Raw genomic sequence first — 25,106 nt, 5'->3', positions numbered from 1 at the left:
ACTTTCACCTTCATTGGCGGCATAGTTGGTGCTGCGCAAGTCACGCAGGTAGAACTAAGTTGACCATTAGAACGTATGCAGCAATTTCACGCAGCAGAGAATCAATGCTGAAGGACATTTGCTTGCACGCAACCTGTATATACATTGAACATCCAATGCAAGGATAAAAGCCCAAATGTTATGCGCTTCAATCATAATGTGATCAAAATCATCACAATGAGAATATTACATTAGGCAATTTTGATTGATTTTATTTGAAACGAAGCAGTATGACCTTGCAGTCGATATGTACAGACATTAATTGTGGGTGTTGCAAAACAAAAGGGGGATCAATGGGAAGGTGATGTAATCTTCACTTTTGTACTCTCTACCAAGCCTACGGTTTAGAATATCTTACAAAATACATTCCCTAAAATAAAAATAATCTATTTGGTTAAACATATTTTCATTAAATCTTTAAATAAATTACACAATGTACATGCATTTTGATATTCAAATAAATAAGTGGCCCAGTGCGTGTAAAGTAACTGTAATAACATCCAAATATAAATATTAAAAAAAACTATTTGAAACCTTTCTCCTTAATTCTTATGACATTTTTAATCTCCAAAAAAGTGTAGTATATGTTGAAAAACTTTTTTTTAAGACAGCTTGCAGGCAAAGTAAAAATGTTTTCCACTAAATAGCCCATATTTCTTTGTTGATTTTATTGATTCCTGGTCATATACAAAGTAGAAACTGATTGAATAGGCCTATAGAAGAATGTAATGTAGATAAAAATGCAAAATCTTGATTCTTATTAATTCAAATACTCATCCAATGGAAAACTAAGAACTGTCATACATCATACATGCATTTGATCAAATGAGCCTGGAATGAATGTATGCTCCAAACAGAGCTGGAGGTTCCATTTGGGGGAGCTGTGAATGTCAATTGTTAGATTGATCAATAAATTGAAAAACTATTACACAAATTCTAATCACTTAACGGTGTGAAATACATGTGTACTGCACTACTTTTTTTATTCATTGGATATTTGATGCTCTAATGAGTGCCTTAGGTTACAGAAATGGATATCAACAATATGGATGTACATGTAAACAAGGATGTGTGGGTGGATTGGAATGGTTATGGTACAAATGAACAGTCTTTAGAAGTTTAGACATGATTCTACATTAAAGGTATATGTGTCATATAGGACTCGATGGAATAAAGTAAGCTGAGAAAAGGGCAATGACCAAATTAAAACAGATCTTTTCACCTTTACAGGGTAAAGACATACATTACCTGTATGTATAATGCTGAGTTGAACTATTAATGACTCAGAAAAATTTATTAGGACTTCACTAATTTCTGTCTAAAGTACAGAACTTAAGAAAATATGGTATTTCCCCTGGTTGGTTGTGTAATGAATACACTGATTTATAGGCAAGTGGTTGACATGAACCTATAACCCGGATGTAATCAAAACCGATCACTTCCTGTAAATGCAGAAAGAGACAAACGACAGAACTTCACATACTTGACGTAGCCATTTGGGAAAGAAAATAAAAAGTTTGGGTGGGTGCAAAGCTGGTCTAAGTTAACTAACCTTACATGTGATTACAAAAACATGAAATTTCTCAATTCTAAAAAAAATGCTTTTACCCCTTGCAAATATCTACATTTATTCAAAAGTTCATATAAATCAAGTTAAAATAACAGTATCCAAACTCCAGAGGCAATGGCTGAAAGACTGATATCTAAAAAGGAACACTATAATTTTCACATAAATGTATTTTCATGAAATATAAAGTTGAAATAAATAAATGTACTCCAACTTTATATATTTTATAGGCAGGCATACACTCATTACGTACTGTGCAATGTACATGGACATTTTGTTGTCATACTGGTCCTTGATAATTACTTTATTACATCATAATTTACATGTACATGTATACATGTATGTTCTTCAAAATCTGAGACTCTGAGTGTAATAATTTCCATACATTTCCAAACCAAATTCAAGTCTGAAAAAAAAATGCTTTTATTTGTCAAAATTACTGTCTATGATTGTATTTTTTTTATTGACACAAGCAGTGTTTATTTAAGGCTTCACAGTTCAGGCCACTACACAATGGTTTTGATCAATTAAAATATCTCGACATCTGCTCTACACAAAACAGACACACGTACAATCAATACTACTGTAACCTTACATGTATTTTTGTATATAATTTGCAACAATAGTCGTACGGCATATACATGTAAAGGAATTAGAAACAGTGGTATAGAGTAATACAGGGTTACAAACAGCATGAATGAAACTGACACCTGAATATCTATCTACAGTATGCCATGTTTTCTATGTTCATTTTATTATCTATAATTATTATCAGATTGAATATGTACAAGTATGCACACGTCACTCTGAGCTACAATAATAAGGACCAGGTAAAGTAAGGTATGTGTGATTGGACCGACTGATCTTTTGATAAAAAAGTTGGGTATTGATGCATTGCATTATGACGTATACTGTATTGTTCTGTGGCATTGGAATTTGACAATTACTACATGAATAATTTTTACTATAGAAACAACAACAATAATAATCATCATCAGTGCAGCGATGCACCATCCATCCAAAGTGAGCCAATAACAATGTCCATGGTAATTGAAATTCAGAATCAACACTTCAGATGTGAAGCAATTAATGCTACTTTTTAAAAAAAAGTTGGAGTCTGCTTCTCCATTTTCTATCAATTGTCATTTCAAATGGTATGATTAGTTCAGATCTATACCATTGTGCTTGCCATAGTTTAAAGCAACTTAATAGAAAGGAATGACTCCACTAATTCTTATTCTCCTCATCTTTCTTCTTGTTATTCTTCTTAATCTTTTCACTTCTTCTTCCATTTCCTCCTCCTCTTTTTCTCATTTCCTTCACCTAACCATTCTTTAACTTCATCAAAATCATCTCTTCTTCATCTTCCCCTCCTCCTGAACACCTTCTCTATCATATTCTTTTCCTACATAATCTATTCTACACCTTAGACTCGTAGACAATTTTTCTGACTGCCATGATCCTGGTATCAATGGTACACCTCAGCAAACAGTGATGGCTTCTCAACTGCACGTCTTCTTACCATCTAATATTACGCCAAACTTGGTGAACAAATCAAGCATCTTTACTCTCGGAAGCCTACATGTACATCTAATGCAATACCTGGGCTGATGCAAGAGTTGTGGAACATTTATTAACGTAAATGTACATGATATGCAAAATAATCTTGATGTGTATATATGTGTAGAGCATCGTAGATTCTCAATATTAAGCCTACATCTATCACCTGCACCCCTTCTCTCTCTGTCTACCTCTCTCTCATGCTTTTTTCTTTTTTATTACCTGTCATGAACAAAGATCTACATTCATCTTAATCCTCTATTTCTCTCTCAGTTGTTCCAAGATTCTATTTCCAGTATAATTTTCTGCTTTGATCCCTTAATTATCTTATAAAGTGAACAAAGTTTTCAATTTGACAGCAAAACTCTCACTTCCGATGGGGTCTCAATTATGTGTTTCTAAGGGGAGGATAGAAACTCTTATCATTAAATTATTGTTCTACAACAAGAAAAAAAGGTAAGACTTATATATAGATCTTTTTTTTCTCCTACTCTATAAAGAAATGTAGTCTCTTTATTAATGTAAATGAATCTGATCAATCAACATAAATGTAACACATTCGCCAAAACCATATTACACTCCTTTGCTTTATATAAAATTCTTCTTTTTTGGGGGGTGGTTTGTCTCTATTAAGGAAAAATCTAACTGGAAGTTTCTATCATGGACAACATTTTGACAAAAGGAAAAAAAATACATACACGTACAGTATGTGTAGACAGTGAGGTCATTCATTATAACCTCATAGGTTATCATATTCCTTGAAAACTAGAGTAATCATATGCACGCGTGACAATAGAGAAATGCTCAAGGTTATTTACTTCAAGCAGTGTTCCCTCATCAATCATTCTATTACAGGGTGGCATAATAAATGGATATCAATAAATGAAAATGACCAGAAAAATGTGTGCTTTATAAAATGACCTTGGTTGCCATAGCTTAGCAAGAAATATCAAATATGGTACAAGTATACCCTTGTTTGACCATGTTCAGGTAAAAATTTAATCCATATTCATCATGGATACAATTTCAAACTTGTTAAACTGGGAAATCTTAACATATTTTCAAACTGTGCATTTTTTATTTCTTCATGTTCTTTCTTTATACCTCCCCCATTCTTTATCACTTTTTTTTCCTTATTCACTTTGCTGATAACTTTCATGGTACATACATGTACATGTATAGTACAATGATAAAGGAAGATTTAAGTTTTTAGGAAATGGAAGGAACAAAATGAAAAATAAGGTGATACTTTGAAGGAAAAAAAAAGAGCACATGAGAGCGTGTAAGGGGTAGAAAAGAAGATATATCACAAATAAATAGGACAAGAAATACAGCTAAGATTCAAGATAGAATAACAAGAATAAATGATGACAAGTAATGAAACACAATTCTATTCAAACAATTTGAATAATGACTAATAAAGAATTGCATTAAAAAAGACAAGTCCTTCATTTCTCTAAGGCCAGATCTGGAATCATTTACCAAAATGGCAGCATATATTGGCATTACATGTACATAGACATTCAAATCATCCACATTCAGAAGATTCAAATACCATTCCAAAGCTACATGTAAATGTGGTTTTCAGTCTGATTCCTACCCACACACAAGCCACAATATACAATTTCCATGATCAAACAATCTTTATGTTTGGCTCCAATCCAGCAGTTTTTGTTTTCAATTTTATATTCTGTTTTTCATTTTCAGTCAAAAGAAATAAGTATGTACTTTATTGTACTGAACAACACTCATTTTAACATTAAGTTGAAAGAATATGACAGAACCATAAAAGTGTATGTCAAAATGACTGTCTTACCAGCTGTATTTTCTACCTATAGATACACATGAAGCACATATGTTTTTAAGAACTCTATCTAGCCTTCTGAATGTCATTTTGCTTTGTTGATACAGAGGCAAACAAATATTGCTGATAAATCAAATCTATAAACTCAAATTATTGATGTCTTCAAGCTGTTTTACATTTTCATCCGTCTGTATGTCCTCTTTTTTTATATTTGTACCCTTTTATCTTCTGGGGTCTGTTGCAGAAAGAGTTGCGTTTAAACGCAAGCCAAAAAATCAATCGCAAGTCACAAATGCGCGCTGTTGATTGGTCAAAAATCAAGTTGCGCATGATATTTAGAGTTGCGATTGATTGCAACTCTTTCTGCAACGGGCCCCAGGGGCTCTTCCTAACATTGTTTAACATTGTTTAACATTGTTTGATATCTCGGAATATCGGAATATCTCCCTTTTTCTAACTCACTACAATGTAAATACCCTTCCCCCCTCCCCTACACACTCCGTGTATCTGTGCAATGTATTGATATCAGGCCTTTGTATATTTTTAGGGCAAACACTTAAATAGCATACAGCACATTTTTATATTACCAAATGAATAGAAATATCTTAAGGGAATCCAAGATAACTGTAGGAAGTACATGTATCATACCCAATCTTCACTGATAATATCTATCATATTTGAAAACATTTCATATTCATTCATCCCTGAACTCACCTCAATGCTTGCGCTTGTCTCCTGCTTAGCTTGTTGATTGAGGATCCGTAGCTCCTGGTTCTCCTCCAGGAGTGCATTCCCAAACTCTCCAGCCATCTTGAGCTTCTCTTCCATCTCAGCTAGTTGGTGGTAGACATCATCCTCCATGATGAGGGTGTGGTCACCATCGGGGTCATCTAGGAACCTACAGGTTAAAGTGCATAGAGGTTAAAGGTCACGTTTAGTTCAACTTCACGACTAATTCAGCAAATATTAATACAAATTCTACACATTATACATTCAGGACCGTAGGACTAAGAATAATGAAATATGTCACACTTTGACAAGTTCTAAAAGGTATCAATATGAAGTACAAGTACTTGGTACATCTTATCAGATTTGTGTTTGTGGGAGCAGTGGGCAGATTTATTCATAAATTAGTTAAAGAACCTTCTTTTATTAACAGAGGATGCTGTCCATGAAAATCATGCAATAGTGACTGAAATTCATTGGAGTATAAATCCTTTAATCATAACAAACAAATTGGAATGGAATATAAAACATTGTCTGAGATAATTTAAACATAGATCAATGGTTCAATGCTTGTCACGTATTGAGAACTCATCAAGCAAATAGTGTAAACCAACAAAACCACTCATTTCTCTGTGTGCATAATGCAGCTCAAGATTACAATTACATTATGTATGCACATATTTATTTGAATTTAACTGTTTGATAGCAAATCAAACATCCACTCTCTGTCACTGGAGCATGTAAAGCATTTCAAGCAGGATTCATTTCAATAAAGAATTGACGAAAATAAGGGTGTACAAGTATACAAGTAAGTCTCAAATGACTAATATCTCAATGATTTGTACAATGTAATTAAACATGAAGATTTTTTTTTCAAAATCTTTGAGCATCTCAGAATAAACTGCAAAAGGACAACTTTAATTTTCCTCTTTTTTTCATTACTCGATTTCAATGAGTGGCAAAGCTTTAGGGGCAGTAAAGAGGGATTCTTAATCACAGACAGAAGTGACCTCGTCATTACCTTAGATCAGGCTCCCCTTCGTCTTCTTCATGAATGGCAAGCGATGTCGCTGCACGGCTCGAACCACTCAAAATATTCTCATCAGGGGTACCATCCCAAGACAGATCACTCATGACAGACTCATTGTCTCCGCCATCGGCCGAAGAGCCCTGGTACGACTGAATGGAGTGAGGCATGGCAATGGGAGGACTTGGTTCACGCGCTACTGCCATCTTGGATCCATAGAGAAGTGCCAACAGGTAGGGTAGACATCTTGGGCCCTAAATATACTATCCAGGATTGGTAACTATTTTTTTTTTATATATAAGATCAATGGGACCACTAGATATGCCAAAAATGCATGGTCCTGTTCCAGTATAGATAAGTCTCTTTAAATTTACAATTCCTAAAGTTCAGCCTTCTAATAAAATTGTGTGTGGGGTATAATATTCCTAAACTCCAATATCTGATGTGTAGGCAAGAAGTTACTGGAATGAATTATACAGAGAGATTAATTGCGGTGCAGACAGCAGAGTATAATGATGCTAGTACAATGATCTATAGCAGGACTGAGATTTTCAATGTAGAACTTTTACACTAGATCATCTCTTTTTAAGCCATGTACACATAATTATCTACAAATGTACATCACTTGGTCACTTGTGCCTCCTACATGATTTGATCCTATTGGCTCTGCTTCATAAAATCTGTAACAAGAGATGGGGAAAACAAAGTAACTGCCATTAAATTCATGTTAGCATCGAGGTGACTCAGATCGCAAGCTTGTATGATTGCTTATTCATCATTTCAATCTACATGCTGAAATTTCAAGGATAAATCAAAATTGATACAAAGATAGTATGAAAATAATGTGTTAAAATTTTGCAATGCCAAAGAGCCACTTTGATTGGTTTTCATAAACATTTGAAAGTTTAAGAATTAATCAATATTGTTCACTCTAGAACAGATTTTTATTTTCACAAATACTTGCAGAACAAGAATTTACAAGGGCAGACATCCGAAAAGCAATTTAAACATATTTAAGAAAATCAATTACATGTAGGATGATTTAACAAGAAATTTCATCAATATTGAATATCAAACACAGGTTTATTGGGCATAAACATTGTACATGTAGTAGAAGTATATGTACTGTAAGCAAGCGAGAGAGAGCTTGGCCCCGTCTTACAAGGTGTTATGATAGATCTGATCAATCTTAACTATGGAAAGCCAGCAATGTCAACATCTAAAATACATGTTTGTTCAAAACATTTTCCAGAAATTATTTATATTCATACATACACTGTGTTCTTGACAATGAAGTATGCTTCTCCTTGTTTCCAAAAGACATTGAGCAAATTTTCTAATGAAAAAATTATGACATTGATGGATTTCCATATAATTGAGATTGATTGGATCAATTGGATTGGATTTGTGTAAAATGGGGCCCTGATAACATCAGACCCCATAATTTCTTTTGTACATTCTAATACATTCTCATCAACACTTTCATAAAGTACAAAATGACTGAATAAAGAACAGCAATTTCCTTTTTTTTCATGGAGGGGTCAAATCATAATTTACATTAGTATTTGAGGGAAAAAGCAATTTCATATTTAATAAAATACAATACACAAGAATTGTCCATGTGGAGTGTATTGCATCATAGACTTCCTTGTTTTTGCATTCCACTGTTTTGTGAAAATACATTGAATTATCATTAAACAGATTTATACCCTACTATAATATATCTGTAAAAGAAGAGTGAATTTACATTTGTGTACACTGTACATACACACATTTTAAACACTAGCAGTATCAATAGACTTTAATGGATTTGCATGTCAGTTCCATATATAATTATGTTTTTGACATTAAAGAACTATTAAAATGAATAAAATTATTTCTATACATGTATTTCTACATTTGCTGAAAGGCTAAGCACATACAATTGTATAACAATATCATCAATAGCTGACGTTGCCTGCAGCAAAAATAAGAAAAGACATTGATTGTGATGCCATTTTAATAAAAGTACAGGAGTAATGTTCAAGAAAAAGGCAACCAACGAATATAAAGAACTGCTCACCCCAGTGTCCTTCCACCTCCACCATCCCCCCCCCACTTCCAGCCTTCGTAAGCATGTTCATGGCCCTGGAAAGCGCGGGTGCGTGGGGGAGCTGTGTGTGTTATTCTCCATAGGTAGCACCCCATGCAAAATTGTTTGTACTTAAAGGTCAAGTCCACCTCAGAAAAATGTTGATTCGAATCAATAGAGAAAAATCAGACAAGCACAATGCTGAAAATTTCATTAAAATCGAATGTAAAATACATGTAAGAAAGTTATGACATTTCAAAGTTTCGCTTATTTTCAACAAAATAGTTATATGAACGAGCCAGTTACATCCAATTGAGAGTCGATGATGTCACTCACTCACTACTTCTTTTGTTTTTTATTGTTTGAATTATACAATATTTCAATTTTTACGATTTTGACGATTAGGACCTCCTTGCCTGAAGCACAAAATGTTAAAATAATGGAATTCCACGTGTTCAGGGAGGAATGAAACTTCATTTCACATGACAATGATGAGAAAATAACAATATTTCATATAATAAAATACAAAAGAAATAGTGAGTGATGTCATCAACTCTCTCATTTGGATGTAACTGGTTCGTTCATATAACTATTTTGTTGAAAATAAGCGAAAATTTAAAATGCCATAACTTTCTTATTTTACATCCGATTTTGATGAAATTTTCAGTGTTATGCTTGTTGAATTTTTCTCTTTCTATTCAAATGAAGTTTTTGTTGGGGTGGACTTGTCCTTTAAAGGTGTGCCAAAATGGAATGAAAAGGTGTCTCCATTTGTAGTGAAACCCTTCTATTTTATTTTTCGCTGGTCAAATTTCTTGCAAATGAAATGGCCTTCATTTTGTAGTGAAACCCTTTTCTTTTTGCTTGCCAAATTACAAATCAGCACCCCCTCTATAAAAAAAAAATTGTTCCCAGTTTACATGTATGTACACTTAATAGTACTTAGTCCAGGCATTCTTTTCATAAATGTTCTTAAAAAACTATAGACAATAGTATACTAAAATTTTAATTTCATTCCATGGTTGAGGAGACATTTTATGCCAAAATGAAAAATGTATTTTTGATATATGTTTAACCATAGACTCTCCTTTTTAATCTTGATATTTCAATATTAATTCCACTCCTAAAAATATCACATCTTTCCTACAATCTTTATGTAAGCTTGAGAATTTTTGGGTAATTCTGCATTTTTTTTCCCAATCATAATTGTTATACTATCTTCAAAATTACTACTTTTCATTCATGTCCATTCCAATGCTATTCTGGTCTTTGATCAAGGGATCTTTATTGCTCCTTTGGACAATAAATCTATCAGTGTAGTGCCCAATGACCACTTTCTTCCTTACTCCTCTCCTCTCTTTTCTCCCTCTCTCCCTCTCTTGTATCCTTGTTTTATACACTAGTGTTATACTATTATTATGGGATGGATGCAGTGAAAAACAAAGAAATTATGGGATATCAGGGTTGGGGCATGGACCTCATGCTTTTTGATAGTTGTTGGCAGTTCAGATTTGTAGTTTGGGAAGGAGACATATCAAAATGTAGTGCGGTATTGTTTTTTAGCTTCATCTATTCAAATGGTGGTGGAGGAGAGAGCATTGGCCATTGCAATGGGCAAGTACATTACAATGTAGATGTGGCTTAAGGCTAGGGTTAACATTTAGTTGATATTTAGTTAAACAATTTAATTAAATGATGATAAATTAAACATTAATTTTAGTTACACTTATGTTTCTTCATTTCAGTTTAGTTTATAATCAGTGTGTATGTGTTGTGAGGGATGAGAGATGACATTACATCAAACTTTTAGTATGTTAGTAATTCTTAAACACCCCCAGTTAACTACTGGCTAATCCAAACGAACATGCGCCGCAGCAGTCTTAGGCAAAACCACGTCTTACATTTATATCTGCCAATATATTCAAACTCTGAAAATACATGTAAGAAATCATATCGATTTGAATTTCTCTTTAAGTTTTATTTACCAATAATGTTTTTAATCAATTTTGATAACATTAATTTTAAAGTTAATACATATTTTTTCTATTGTTTGTGTAAAAGGACTTGAAAATGTGAAAACTTAATTTCAATTTCTACATAAAATGAAAATTTGTAGGTCTGCATGTGCATGTACATGTGTTGATTAATAATAAGATTACTAACAAAGAATTATTTGAATATGAAAACATATTATTTTTTCCTTTTGTCTGGAGAAATATCTTGAGAATATCACTTCTGCCAGAAAGTTTGAAAGGGGAATCAAACATACAGAATGAAAGTATCAGTGTGTATAAAATATTTCAAAAATTGAACATTAGAATTGAGAGAGATAGGAGTCTAAATTGTCACACATTGATGAGTGGTAAACTGGTATTTTAAAGACAACGCAATAGCCCCAAAGTACTAGAACTTTAAGTTACATATAGACTAAGTGTAATACTTCGAATCAGAGAGGAGGTAGAATTGTATTACCATGATTACAAAAAAAATCTAGACTAACGTTGCTCGTTAGAGATATACCGTACGGCCCGCATCCAAAACTAAAAAAACACCCCTTTAAACACTTTTTGTTTTGTCACACATGTGCACAGCAATATATTTATGGTCAGTTCCCTCATGTCTGCGCGGTCTCCCAAGTCTGCGCACCCGCGTATCTGCGCGATTTTAGTTACAGAAAGTACGCAACGAGCACGAACTTTACACATGCACTACATAGACAGGTATTCATAAAAAAATCCGACTCAAAATGGTGGAAAAATAATGAATTCAGGGCATTTCATGTGACGGCCTCAAAATGCAGCCTTTGTCATCAAAATCCCCATATCGTGTGCAAAGTGAATGAGTGCGCAGACATGGGGTACCAGTACCATTTTTTTTTCAATCTGAAATTATGACTGCACGAGGTTTTTTCAAGAAAATCCTATATTTCCTTTCACTTTTTAATGAGAAATTTGGTACACTTACTTTTAATAATATGTGCGCAGACTTGGGGCCCACCATCATAACTCTCCCCCCGGGCTCAATATTAAAGTTGAATTTAACCACCCCCCCCCCGCTAGTTTTACAACGGTTCGGGATCTTGACCTACGCCGCAGCGCGAGGCGACGAAGATCCTGCGTTACTGCACCACGATTTGCTGCTCAATATATACGGCCAAATTCAGTCAAATTCATGTTCCATGAAGACCTTCCCAAGGTTAATTTGGGTTGCCATATACCGTAGTCCACTCAACGAAATACCAAAACTCACCTTGTATTCCGACAGTGAACATGATGGGTTGATTCTAATCACAGAAAAACTACAATAATCCACAAATTATTCCACAACTTGTACAACTAGGCCTGACAGGTCAAGTGTTGTCTCGATCTCGCATGTACTTGTAAAAAAATTTTCAAGTTGTATTTGTTGCAGCTAGCGCGCGCTATTAGCGAGCTCATGATCGATCGATGACGAGCGCGCTCTGATCGGGCATTTATTCTGTGCAGCGCAGTGGATCCATAGAGATGTATATTATTTCTATGAGTGGATCAGAGATGGCGCGAGAATGCCTGTCATTGATTTTCTTCTCATCAATCAGACTAGGGAAGAAGTGGAGTAGCGGGGGAAGTAGTAAGATGGGGGGGGGGGGGTCGGGTGTCCGGACACTTCATCTTTTTGAAGCCTTATTTTTTGTACGTGGATTGCACGAAAAATACTTGTAATCATGCTATTTTATGATATATCCTAACATTTTGTACTAAAAATTGATGAAACTTCGCTTGTATTTTTTTTCCAAATGACTTTCTAAAATTGATCGTCAGTAGTATATAGGTACCCCTCGGGTCCCCGGTGGAGCAGGTGGAGCAGGACTGCTCCACAATGACGTCATAATCTGATTATAAACAATAGAAATATGAATCATGAATATTCTATTGTTCTAAACAATATAGTACGATATAATATGAAATATGGATCGATAATTATGAAAATATGGATTAATGAATTATGAATTATGTATCCATAAATTATGAAATATGGATTATAAGAAGATAATCCCTAGGTATGACGGACAATAGAGTATAGAGATATGAATATATGAATCGATAATATGACATCACCATGACAATGTATCAGTCATTTCCTGTTTTAATGATAGGTGATAATGAGGAGGGGAAAATGGGTGTCCCCCACGCATGAAGCCAATGCGTGCCTGATCATTCGAGCGTGACGATAGACATATCGCATCACTTTTGAAAATATTACATAGACTTTTTTGTACGTTCACAACAGCATTATCCGCAAGCTCGATCGATAAATATAATTGGGTATTCAATGCCCACTCGTGCGTAACGATATCGCATAATTTTGAAAATTACATGGTAGTGTAAGGTACACCATGTGGAGTGTTATAGAAACAGTGGATAGAAGAAGAGAAGAAATGGATAGGCGAGAAAGTGGAGATTTGAGAGTAGAGTATTCTTTCTTGAAAGTAGTCCTGAAAAGGACTGTAAACCAGAAGGAATTGATGAGTGAGAACCGCTTGAGTATAGCCTAGAGCTGATGAGGAGATGCTGGCTTGAGTCGGCGAGTAGAGATGATGAGTAGTAGCCTAGAGAGACTCGACGTTTCGGACAGGTTGACTGTCCGTCTTCAGGAGTTCATGAAACTTGGCCATAAGGTTAATTGAATATTACTGAACATCCTGCATGAGTTTCAAGTCACGTGATCGAGATCAAAGGTCATTTAGGGTCAATTAATTTTTGCCAAGTTGGGGGCATTTGTTGAATTACCATCTTAACTTTGAAAGTTTATGGATCTGATTCATAAAACTTTGACATAAGAGTAATAAGTATCACTGTAAATAGGCCTACCGTATGTGTCATTATTCCTAAAATAACTCGTTGATGACATGCGTGGGCCTGCCTTACAAAGAGTTGCGATTGATCCATTCAATCTAAACTCTATGGAAATCCATTCATATCATTTTTTTTCTATACAAGAAATTTGCACAATATCCTTACAGTAAACAAAGTGAATCACACTGAATTTTCAAGAGAATGATGAAGGTTTCGTTGGGCCAACGTTGGGCCAACCTTTGCAGTTACGTCGGGCCAATGTCGGAGGTGTAACGTTGGGCCAACGTTATTCTTGCCGTCGGGCCAACGTTGGCCCAACATCAAAGGTATGATGTTGGTCCAACGTTAAGCCAACATTAAACCAACGTATAGCCAACCACCAACCGACCATTTTTAAGCCTGGGCGTTGTGGCGTGCGCCTGTAATCCAAGCTGTGGGGAAGTTACAAATTGATGCAGAGGTTCGAGGTTCGAGCCCTGGTCACGTCTTTCGGATGGTGACGTTAAAGGTCGGTCCCAGACGTAAATAATCATATCTGATTGATACACGTCTGACAAAACTCAAATACACACACACACAGCCAATAAAAAAATAAATTTTCTCCTTATCAATCATACTTAACGCATCTTGCATCTGATCCTACTTGTAGACATTAATTTTCTTAATTTATAATACCTATTCCTATACCTACAATCCTATCCTATCCTACTCTAACAACAATAACAGTCGGTGAAATATATATACTAGTATACACATTCTCGTTGCGAGTATGTTTTTCATAGTTAGTATTTGCAAAAAGATGGATTTTAATTAGATTCTGAATTCATTAGCCTTCAAATCATATTCATAACATTACATATAGTTTTTTATTCATACTTAAATACATTTTATTCAATGACAAGAATATCATAGACATTTTTAAAATATAAATCCTTACAAAAGTGCATTACAAACACGATCATTTATAATCGATCATGAATTCCATTGTGTGGAGGTGCCGTGGCCGAGTGGTCTAAGGCGCCTGGCTGTACATTAAAAAGTCCGGGGTTCGATCCCCGGCCGCGGCAGCGATGCCCGTGAGCAAGGCATTTAATCTACAATGCTCTTTTATCCTGATTTCAAATAAATGGAAATGCTATGTGCATTATTGGTAACAAGGTGTTAGCTGTTTCTAAAAAAAAAAAAAAAAAAAAAAATGATAGCAACTTCGTTGGGCAAACGTCGGCAATAGCGATTGCGGAAAAAAATCCGATAAATCATTATTTGATTGGTATTGGTAAATGACGGGGGCTGCATAAAAAGGTTTTACACCCATATTATCCCAAGTGTACGTCTTAAGGTTGATTTTGATTAAATTGTATTGTTCAATCATATATTGAAAAATCATTTACAAATAACCAGAAATAGCATGTCATGCAAGAAAAAACTTACCTCTTAAATGTTTTTAAGTATGAGCATTTATGGGTCAACGTTACTAGGCTACAGAAACGAAATTACACAATGTAGCGCGCACTCAAAATGGAAACGTTTACCCAATATTAGCTCGCGACGGTGGCTTTACGACCCTGACCAACAAGACCAAATGTCGACGTTGGGCCAACGTTACGTAGCTGACCATAATCCAACGTCGCGCAAACTCAAAATGCCATCGTTGGCTCAACGTATGGCTTCACGACCGCGACCAACCCGACCACTGCCGACGTTGGGCCAACGTTACATAGCTGACCATAATCCAACGTCGCGCAAACTCAAAATGCCAACGTTGGCTTCACGACCGCGACCAACCCGACCACTGCCGACGTTGGCCCAACGTCGCCTTGCTATCTGGGATATATGCATCCTCCCGCTGAGGCAGAGGAGTTTCGACTGAAATTCGATACTGGCAAGCAAAATGGAATTTGTACCCCTTCTTCTGCTTCCAACAGCTGATTTTCCAAACTAGTTCCACCTCCCCAAAATGTGCACCACCGCCCCATACCTTTTTAGTTCCATCTCCACTGGATCAGTGGATGTGTATCTCCCCATGCTCAAACCAGCCTACGCCCTTGTACATCATATCTAGAAAATTTATATTTTGAACAAATACATTTTAGATGTTGATGTTGCTGGCCGTCTATCGTTGTGGATTATTGGATCAATCGCAACTCTTTGTACTTTGTATGAGACGTGGCCCTGAAAAAAAAGAACATTTTCAAGGACTCTGTGTATGAATACATCAAGATTTAGCTAATCATATATTATAACGTATTCAAAACTTCAGTTGTAAGATCGGACTACCCTCTTACCTCGCCCCCCCCCGCAAAAAATAAATAAATTTAAGATTCACCAGTCGCTCTTAACTTACGAACAGGAAAGAGTTACGATTGATTCAATCAATCTCAACTCTATGGAACTTAATTACATCCATACCATAATTTTTCTCCAGGAAATTTGCACATTCTCCTTGCTAAACGAAGAGAATGACACTGAATCTTCAAGAGAACAATAAAAGTATGAATATACATCATAATTTAGAAAACGTTTTGAACAAATTTGCAGTTTAGATGTTATAGTTGTCGGCCGTCTATAGTTGTGGTTGATCGGACTAATCGCGACTTTTTGTAAGGCGGGGCCCATCAGGTTTACGTTATACCGGTAAAATGGAACGGATAATGGGTAATAACGAAATCGTTAACAGCAAAAAATTGTATTGGACGTGCATGAGGGAGAAAAACAAAAGGGTCACAGCTTATGCCAAATTTTCAACAACAACAAAAGTGAAGGGTCCAAATCTAGCACATCTCGCGATGTTTTTAAAATAATTCCCCTCCCAAGTGTGTTCGAATCATTCAGGGAAAATGAGCATATCAGTTCCTTGGATGATTCCCAGCAGGCGCGTCCTAATAAGGAGGGGGTATGTAAAATGATCTGTATGAACGAAATGTATGTATTTCAGCGTTACTGTATTTTGCAGACGCTTGATTTTTTTTTCTCGCTCGAATGCACTAAATCTGGATTTTATTTCACAGACTGTCATGACTCATGAGAAGTTAATATTTAGGCTTGAGACATTTTAGGATTTAATTCAGTTACGTAGAATAGCTCGCAATCGATTATGTCATTTTCAAGTAAAAACCGGGGGTAAAATTAATTCGTGGTAACCATGCAAAACACAGGAAGAGACGGAGTGATAGAACCGAGAAGGTGTGGAATGCTGTATATCAGGAGATGCGTCTCGAGCTGCAGGACGAATAAAATTATCGTCAACTAGTTTGGATTTGATATTTTTATCGTATCCATTATCACTTTTTTTTTAAAGATGTTTTAATGTTTTTCTCTCAAATTCATACAATATAGTTCACAAAGTAACTATAACAAATTACTTAAACTCTTACATTATGCACATCATGTAGTATTATTCAAAGACACTGCATCGTACCAGATGAGTGAGACACACAAATATCAGAGAAAAAAAACTTATAAAAGTATATATGCTTTGACTCTACTCTGCGATGACGACATGAAGATACGGTATATATTTCCAAACTAAAACATCCGTCAATACAATTTTTGACAATGTTAATCTTTTACGGGGGTGGGGGCTACGTATAGTGCCTCATTGGGTTCATTTGTATTGGCACGATGTCTATAATCCCTCTTCCAAACTCAAAAGATCAAACTCCAAAAGATTATTCTGAATAGCTTGAACTTTACGATCGCAGGAAGACATGTTGATTCAAAGAACAAACTTTGTTGACAATCGATTCTAGGCCAAGTGGCTAACATTTCATTACGTAATCTGAAACGTTAATATATCGTGAATCAGCGTAAGATAAGCCCTTAAATTTGAAAACAATTTGCAGGTGAAATACATTTGATACACACAGGGTCCGAAGGCGGTCGATTTTTTTTTCTTCAAAACTAATCGTAAGAGATATCTAAAATGCGAATCATAATACCATTATTGTGTATACTTATTTTTGCTTCGACATACGCTAGTCCAGGTGAAGACAATGGAGGCAAGAAAAAACGCCCCCGAAACGAAGAAAGGCCTCCAAGACGTAACCGTCCAAATAAGAGACCTGGAAGTGGAAATGACCCCTCTGCAACAACGACAACAACAACTGAATCTTCGACGACCACGACGGAGCCAACTCCTCGTCCAAATCGACCAGTCAAACCAGTTCGTTTCCATGACAACATGAATAGAAATGGTCCGATGCCGGACCCTCCAAAGAAAAGCCGACGTCGGCCCACCTCTGGTGGGGGCACTGGGCAGCGTGGAATCGGGAGTGTAAAGGTGGCTACAAGTGGTGCGCAGGGTATACCTCAGACAAAACAGGTCAACACCAATAGTCTTTCGTCAGAGATGAAGCAAGTGTTCTTGAATGCACATAATGATTTCAGAAGTCAAGTCAACAGTCCAACTGCAGCCAATATGGTCCAGATGGTAAGATTATAATAGCAGTGAACATGTTTATGGGCCTATATACTTACTCTACATTTAAAAATATATTGATACTTTTACATGCTGAGCAACAGTGAGAAGTATAGTCATTCTGACAGCATTGTAAGTGATTAAAAGGACAGGAAAAAATGAAAATGCGGAACCATTAAAAAAATAATGGAAAATATGAAAGGGGTAAAAGTGTAAATGATTTATTCCCTGCTTTCATACAAAATAAGAATAAAAATGAAGTAAACTAAACAAACTGTTATGTGAGAAATTTTGTCTATTCTGCCCTCCCGTATAAAATCTACGCTGTGCCTAATACATTTTGCATATTAGGCTATATAGTTCTCGTGTTGTTCACAATATAATTTTCACCTAATAACAAGGTGACTGCAAGACTGCAAAACAAAAAATTAACAAAAAAAATTAAAGGAATGTGACAGTTTGGGTAATTTTGATTTACCAACTCAGAGAAACAATTGGTTTAAGGTAATTAAAAAATAGAGTTAAGTAAGAAGATGATTAATTCAGCGTAAATTCAAACAAATTGGCGTAATATTGTCGATCTTGAATTCATAGAAACTTGCAAATTCATTTTTTGAAATAAGCTTTCCTGTAATAATCATTTTTTTTTAGGAATGGGACGACAGCCTTGCCGAGATGGCCCAAGGCTGGTCCGATCAGTGCACCTTCGGCCATGGCAATCCGCCCAATATCTCTCCATATTCATGGGTTGGTCAGAATATCTGGGCTGGATCGGGGACCGGATGGGATCATTATGGAATGATTGAAGATTGGTATAATGAGGTATCTGATTATAACTACCAGACCAACTCCTGTACTGGTATATGCGGCCATTACACTCAGGTAGGGAGCCATCGTTAATTTACATCAAAACGAGGGGGCAAAAAAAATTGACACATGGGCGTCAGAAAAGAGGATTATCCTTTGTTCATTATGAGGGGGACATCTATTTTTGCGACCTGCAAAACAAAAGACAATCCTCTGCTCTGATGCCAATAAACATACATTTGAGTATAATTTTCTCGATATCCGAGTAAAAAAATGTCACTGTGGGGTTTGCAGATATAAAGACATTGTCTTTATTATATTGTTTTCAGATAGGCCTAACTCTAGACTTTAGTATCAGCTTTCGCATAATTCATTAATTTCAGTACAAAATATTGTAAGATAAAATTACACTGCCGTTCTCCCGGCGTTATGACCATAGAGCTATAGCTCCATGTTCTGACTTAGTAATATGGGGTTTATCAGTCTTAAAATACACACACAAACACACACACGCCTACAGTACGAAACCCACCAACACAGAAGGAAAGGCATAACTATTTATCCACGCCATTGTTTTCACTTTTTGCATGACAATTGTAATTTTTTTATTAAGTTTTAATATCTTAGTACCGTATATCAAGTATCAAATATTTTCTGACGATGATAACAGGTTGTTTGGGCTGAGTCAACCCATGTAGGATGCGCCATTACTACTTGTACCACAGTCCAGAACCTTGGTTGGTCACCAGCTACAATATTGGTCTGTAACTATGGTGAAGGGTAGGTATGAAATTATCAAATTAAAATACGCGACATTCCTTTAATTATTTCTACCCATATATTTTCATTTTGTCAAAACATGTGGTTCAAACATTTTTGTTTATTGTTTGTCTCTGTACTAATCTGGATGTAACTGGCTTTTTCTTGTCAATGGAACTGTTTTTTTTTTTGCATGGTGAAGAATAAAACAAAAAGAAATCATACTGAGAGCATTCCAGTAATATAATGGTAAAGAATATTAATATTACCATGATTACATTACGTTTTAGATATTTTCAGGATTATGGTACCAATATGGATTTCTTAGATGTAATTGAATGTTTCATAATTATCATTTAAACGAAAAGGTGCCATATTATAATTTATGATTCATGCACCTTACATACATTCGCATTCACTTAGAAGAGAAGTAGAGTGTAATGTAATATTAAATATAGGCCTGTTTGAGTAAAGAAATCTATTTTTCACCGAAAATATGGTGGCCCCTTTTCCTTCATATTTCAGAGGAAATTACGTAGGACAGAAGCCTTACGTGAGTGGTCCACCTTGCAGTCAATGTCCTTCCAGTCATCCGATATGTGTAAACGGCAAACTATGTGGTATGATCCAAAGAAGAAACTTATCATTTTCATAGGGACTATATTTCACTAAAGGCTTGATGTATAATCATTATGGATTGAATTTTCAGAAATGATTCAATCTTTTTGACATTCCTAATCTTAAGAGAAGTTGTATAATAATGATAAAAATAATTAAATCAACGACATTGTCTGTGGAACCGAAGAGAAAGAGGGATAGAGAGAGTGGGAGAGTAGTATAATTGTTGTGGCTCATCGAACATGTATATCCCCTTTTTCGTCTATCGATCACACAGCCGAGTCGGCGGGATCGTGTCAGTTTTTACTGAGAATTTAATTTTTTGTCCAACAGGATTCTTTCTAAACTATAAGATTAATATTTTTTACCTGCGTTGATTAAGAACAACTTATTATTACTGATACATTTCAGTAAAACTATAACTCCGTGGTCCTTATCATTGTGTATTATTTGGACATGTTTCTTTAGGCCTATTGTTCCCATTTGTCAACGGATTAGCCTGGTGATTGTAGCAAAATTATATAAAAATATATTCATCTGACCTTTATTACCGTAGCTGCTGAAGGATCCAATGCTAACCCTGGATCCGGGAATGGTGGTGGCAACAACGGTGGTAACAATGGTGGTGGCAACACTGGTAGTGGTGGCAACACAGGAGGAAACGATGGAGGAAACAACGGAGGGAACGACAATGACAATATTGGTAGCAACCCATATACCAGCGCTTCTCAGTTTCATCTTGATTTATATACAACAAACTAAAGTTTTGATCGAAATTACTATCTACTTTAGATATGAAATTTGTATTTTATATATATATATATTTTTCGTTGCTCTTTCCTTTGGAAGCTTAAAAGTGCCACCGAGATGTTGAGATAATTATCTCGGGAAGTCGACATCTTGATAGCAAAAGATAAGATGACGAGATCCTGGATCTCATCATGTCGACATCTTTTAGAAGAGATGATGAGATGACAAGATCCCGGATCTCATCATGTCAACATCTTTTAGAAGAGATGTTGAGATGACAAGATCCCGGATCTCATCATGTTGACATCTTTTAGAAGAGATGGTGAGATGACAAGATCCTGGATCTCATCATGTTGACATCTTTTGGAAGAGATGATGAGATGACAAGATCCCGGATCTCATCATGTTGACATCTTGTAGAAGAGATGATGAGATGACAAGATCCTGGATCTCATCATGTTGACATCTTGTAGAAGAGATGATGAGATGACAAGATCCTGGATCTCATCATGTCAACATCTTAAGAAGAGATGTTGAGATGACAAGATCATCTCATCATCTCATCATCTTTTCTACACGATGTCAACATGATGAGATCCGGGATCTTGTCATCTCAACATCTCTTCTAAAAGATGTTGACATGATGAGATCCGGGATCTTGTCATCTCATCATCTGTTCTAAAAGATGTTGACATGATGAGATCCAGGATCTTTTCATCTCATCATCTCTTCTAAAAGATGTCGACATGATGAGATCCAGGATCTCGTCATCTCAACATCTCTTCTAAAAGATGTTGACATGATGAGATCCAGGATCTCGTCATCTCAACATCTCTTCTAAAAGATGTTGACATGATGAGATCCAGGATCTCGTCATCTCATCATCTCTTCTAAAAGATGTCAACATGATGAGATCCAGGATCTCGTCATCTTATATTTTGCTATCAAGATGTCGACTTCCCGAGATAATTATCTCAACATCTCGGTGGCACTTTTAAGCTTCCATACTTTCCAGTTGTTCGTTTGACGTTTATCTGCACACCTATAATGATAGTCATTCAAGATTAACTTAGATCACGAATTCTACACATATACCCAAACAGTTTTTTAAATATTTTTTTTTATAACATTATATCGGCCTTTACTCTCAGTAATGAATGAAATTTTCTTATATCTCTTTACTGATTAATAATTGTATAACTTGTATAGTGCTATTGTAATATCAATTTAGTTTTTAGGACATGTAATTGGTATGAATTATGTTACAGTCACACCTGCTCTACCACATGTCTATAAAGACCACAATCATGTTTGATTTCGCTCGAATTTATTGAATATAATAGAGGAACATGTCTTTAAAATTCACAAAGTCGATTACTCCCGTTTCTCTTAGGCGGCCTTCAGACGTTTGAACTGTGTTTAATTTTTCTACTTACTTTCCGATTCCTCATTTTGTTTTATCGTAAAGAATGTGGAGGTACGTTGACAGATAACCAGGGCTCCTTCACGTCACCTGGCTGGTCCGCGCCATACCCGTTAAATAGCCACTGCGAATGGATGATCCAGGTTTGTTATTTTATCAACCGATATGGGTAGTGTTTGGTGGTATGTTTTCAGAAGTGAAGGGATGCATCTTAATGAGGGTTAATTCGCCTCGAGTACGTCTACGTAAAAATGGAAGGCGTGCGATATAGGCCTAAGTGTTATTATGGTGACAGAATGGGAACATATAGGGTTCTGGTAGTAGTGGCCTAAGAGTCATCTTATAGTGGTATAGGTGGTATAATGGGAGATATTTTGGCAATGGAGGCCTCGTCAATTGCCGTGGTGGTGGTGAAGGTTGTGGTAGTGGTGTGGTCGAGGCAGTGGCGTAACTACGGGGGGGGGGGGGGGCATGGGGGGCACGTGCCCCCCCCCCCAATCGGCTGGCCAAAAAAAAAAAAAAAAAACGGGGAAAAGGAGAAAAAGATGGAAAAAGGAAGAGAAACGTAGTGGGGGAAAGAAGAAATTGTTGTTTATCATAGTGTTATATTATATTATGTTATATAACATAAGCATTTTTTCACAACTTTATGAAGCATTATTTGCTTAATTGTGTCTTCATTGTTCCTGCATGGTGCTCGCATAGACTTTTTAACGAGATATATAGACCTGCTGTACTAAATCAAATCAATATACAACAATATAATATATTTCCTCGCAATTAGAGTTATTATTGTTTTAAGTAGTGATATATTCTTCTTTTTCATGAATACTGAAAGTTATTGCCCTATTTTAAGGTCTTAATATAAAACATTTCCTGTCCGTGCTAACGTTCGCATTAGTGGATTGGTGAGATTTCTGCTCTTCATGAACTCCTAAAATCAGTCCTTAAAATATCAATTTTTCTGATCTGAATATCAAAAATTTTTAGCTCGCGCTTCGCATTCGTATCATTTGGTTAGTGAAATACGTGGGGTCTCAGTGAATTCCTACAAACAAGCCTTGGAATGCCCCTCTTTATGTCTGAATTTCCTAGATTTTCAGCCGTAGTATTTCATTAGTGAGATGCTATAATAATCATGATTACAATGACTTCAAAAAGTGCTCCATGTGTTTAGATGTAATTCTAACAAAATCAGGAAGCGCTTGGCACTCGCATTAGATGACTATGGTGAGATATTTATACTCTTTATACTCTTAATGGATTCTAAAATATAATCCTTAAAATTTCCTTGTTTAGTGTCAGTATATACAAAAATTTTAGCTCGCGCTTCGCGCTCGCATTGTTTGTTTAGCGAGACAGTTAAGTATCATGATTACAAAACAATTCGCTTATAATGTCAATTTTTAGCCCTCAATATAAAAAATTTTCAGCTCGCGCTTTGCGCTCGCATTATTTAATCAGTGAGATACATATCCGTTTGATGGCACTGCATGTCCTTAAAATATCTCTATTAGGTCAGTATACCTGACGACTGAGCGCGCTTCGCGCGCTCCCTAAGTGACCCGAATTTTTTGCTGGTGCCCCCCCAATGCCGTGACCCACGGTACACCACTGGGTGGAGGTGTAATCGTAATCCCTTTTCTTCGCCTGCATACAGACAATTTAATATCATGCGCTGCTTTCGTCAGTTTTAATTAAGCATTTTGATCACAAATTCCATTATTCGGAAAACCATTAGCTAAATTAAATCATATCTTTAATGCCTTATTACTTATACCATGCTCATGACGGAGAATTTGAAGACAAGTTATACGAAAGAAAAAGAACTTGGGGTCTGGTCTTGTAAGTTTTCTAACATATTCTCATTTCTTCCAATTAAGGGAAACCAAGGGGACCAGATAACTTTGACATTGACATACATGGATATCGAGGTTGGACCAACATGTTCTTGGGATTATCTTCAAATTCAAACCTCTCCTTCTGACCCGGGTATCAAGTAAGTATCTTAACTGCTCCCTTCTCGCATCAGATGACCAGGGCTCCGTAACACAAAGGTTTGCGATGAATTGCAATTATGAAAGAACTGCTGTTATTGGTTCCCGTGGTATTTCGAACAGAGTACGCATGCAACGATGATCTTGATTGGTCATTGGTATTTAGCGATTAATTGCAAAATTTTGTGTTACAGAGCCCAGATTATGGAAAAGGTTCGATCAGCTGAATCAATTATTATCATCTTACCAAACATGATTAAAATCTCAGCGTGTGATCTTTTAATTTGTCGAGTAATCTCTAGGCCTTTATGTGATATTCAAAACTAAATTATGAATGGCTACCAGTGTATTTTGTAATTTGGGTGGATCGTACTCTCGTGTGCGATAGAAGTATGTTTTTCTCATGATTATATGAGCATTTTTTCTTTGAACGTTGATCTGTATATCATCAACATTGCACATAGGGTTTGGTCATCATCATCACAACCACCACCACCACCACCACAACAATCCTCCGGTTCTTCCCCTCATCGGTATATCCATCGACTTTGGTCAACATGATCTCAATTGATTCGGTCTACCGAGTCATTATCATTCAAACCAAAGTCCTAGCTGTCAACGTTTTTTTTTTCTTGCTTGTAGCCACATCAATCTTGACATTCAACGATCTGTCGCCTCTCATAACACTGCCAAACTGAAAGACCAC

The 25,106-nt window shown here is 35.9% G+C and overlaps 2 protein-coding genes across 5 annotated transcripts in view; one reads left to right on the top strand and one right to left on the bottom strand.

Annotated features, from left to right (window-relative positions):
- LOC121408989 overlaps positions 1-12,160 on the bottom strand; it is a 37,907-nt gene extending 25,747 nt beyond the window's left edge. For 3 of the 4 annotated variants that reach the window (XM_041600749.1, XM_041600750.1, XM_041600752.1), the window contains exons 1-3: positions 12,044-12,160; positions 6,718-7,403; positions 5,685-5,874 (exon numbers count right to left, since the gene is read on the bottom strand). In XM_041600749.1, the coding sequence (XP_041456683.1) occupies positions 5,685-5,874; positions 6,718-6,929 (402 nt within the window). In that variant the 5' untranslated portion in view covers positions 6,930-7,403; positions 12,044-12,160. The remainder of the gene's footprint in view (positions 1-5,684; positions 5,875-6,717; positions 7,404-12,043) is intronic. The other variant, XM_041600751.1, reaches the window with a different exon arrangement.
- A 5,308-nt stretch (positions 12,161-17,468) lies between these two features.
- LOC121408988 (cubilin-like) overlaps positions 17,469-25,106 on the top strand; it is a 14,875-nt gene continuing 7,237 nt past the window's right edge. The window contains exons 1-7 of the mRNA XM_041600748.1: positions 17,469-18,058; positions 18,698-18,928; positions 19,524-19,633; positions 20,138-20,232; positions 20,787-20,933; positions 22,449-22,546; positions 24,287-24,402. Coding sequence (XP_041456682.1) covers positions 17,552-18,058; positions 18,698-18,928; positions 19,524-19,633; positions 20,138-20,232; positions 20,787-20,933; positions 22,449-22,546; positions 24,287-24,402 — 1,304 coding nt within the window. The 5' untranslated portion in view covers positions 17,469-17,551. The remainder of the gene's footprint in view (positions 18,059-18,697; positions 18,929-19,523; positions 19,634-20,137; positions 20,233-20,786; positions 20,934-22,448; positions 22,547-24,286; positions 24,403-25,106) is intronic.

The sequence above is a fragment of the Lytechinus variegatus genome, chromosome 2 (genome assembly GCF_018143015.1).
Source record: "Lytechinus variegatus isolate NC3 chromosome 2, Lvar_3.0, whole genome shotgun sequence".
NCBI lineage: Eukaryota > Metazoa > Echinodermata > Echinoidea > Temnopleuroida > Toxopneustidae > Lytechinus > Lytechinus variegatus.
This window is presented reverse-complemented; position numbering and strand designations above follow the sequence as displayed.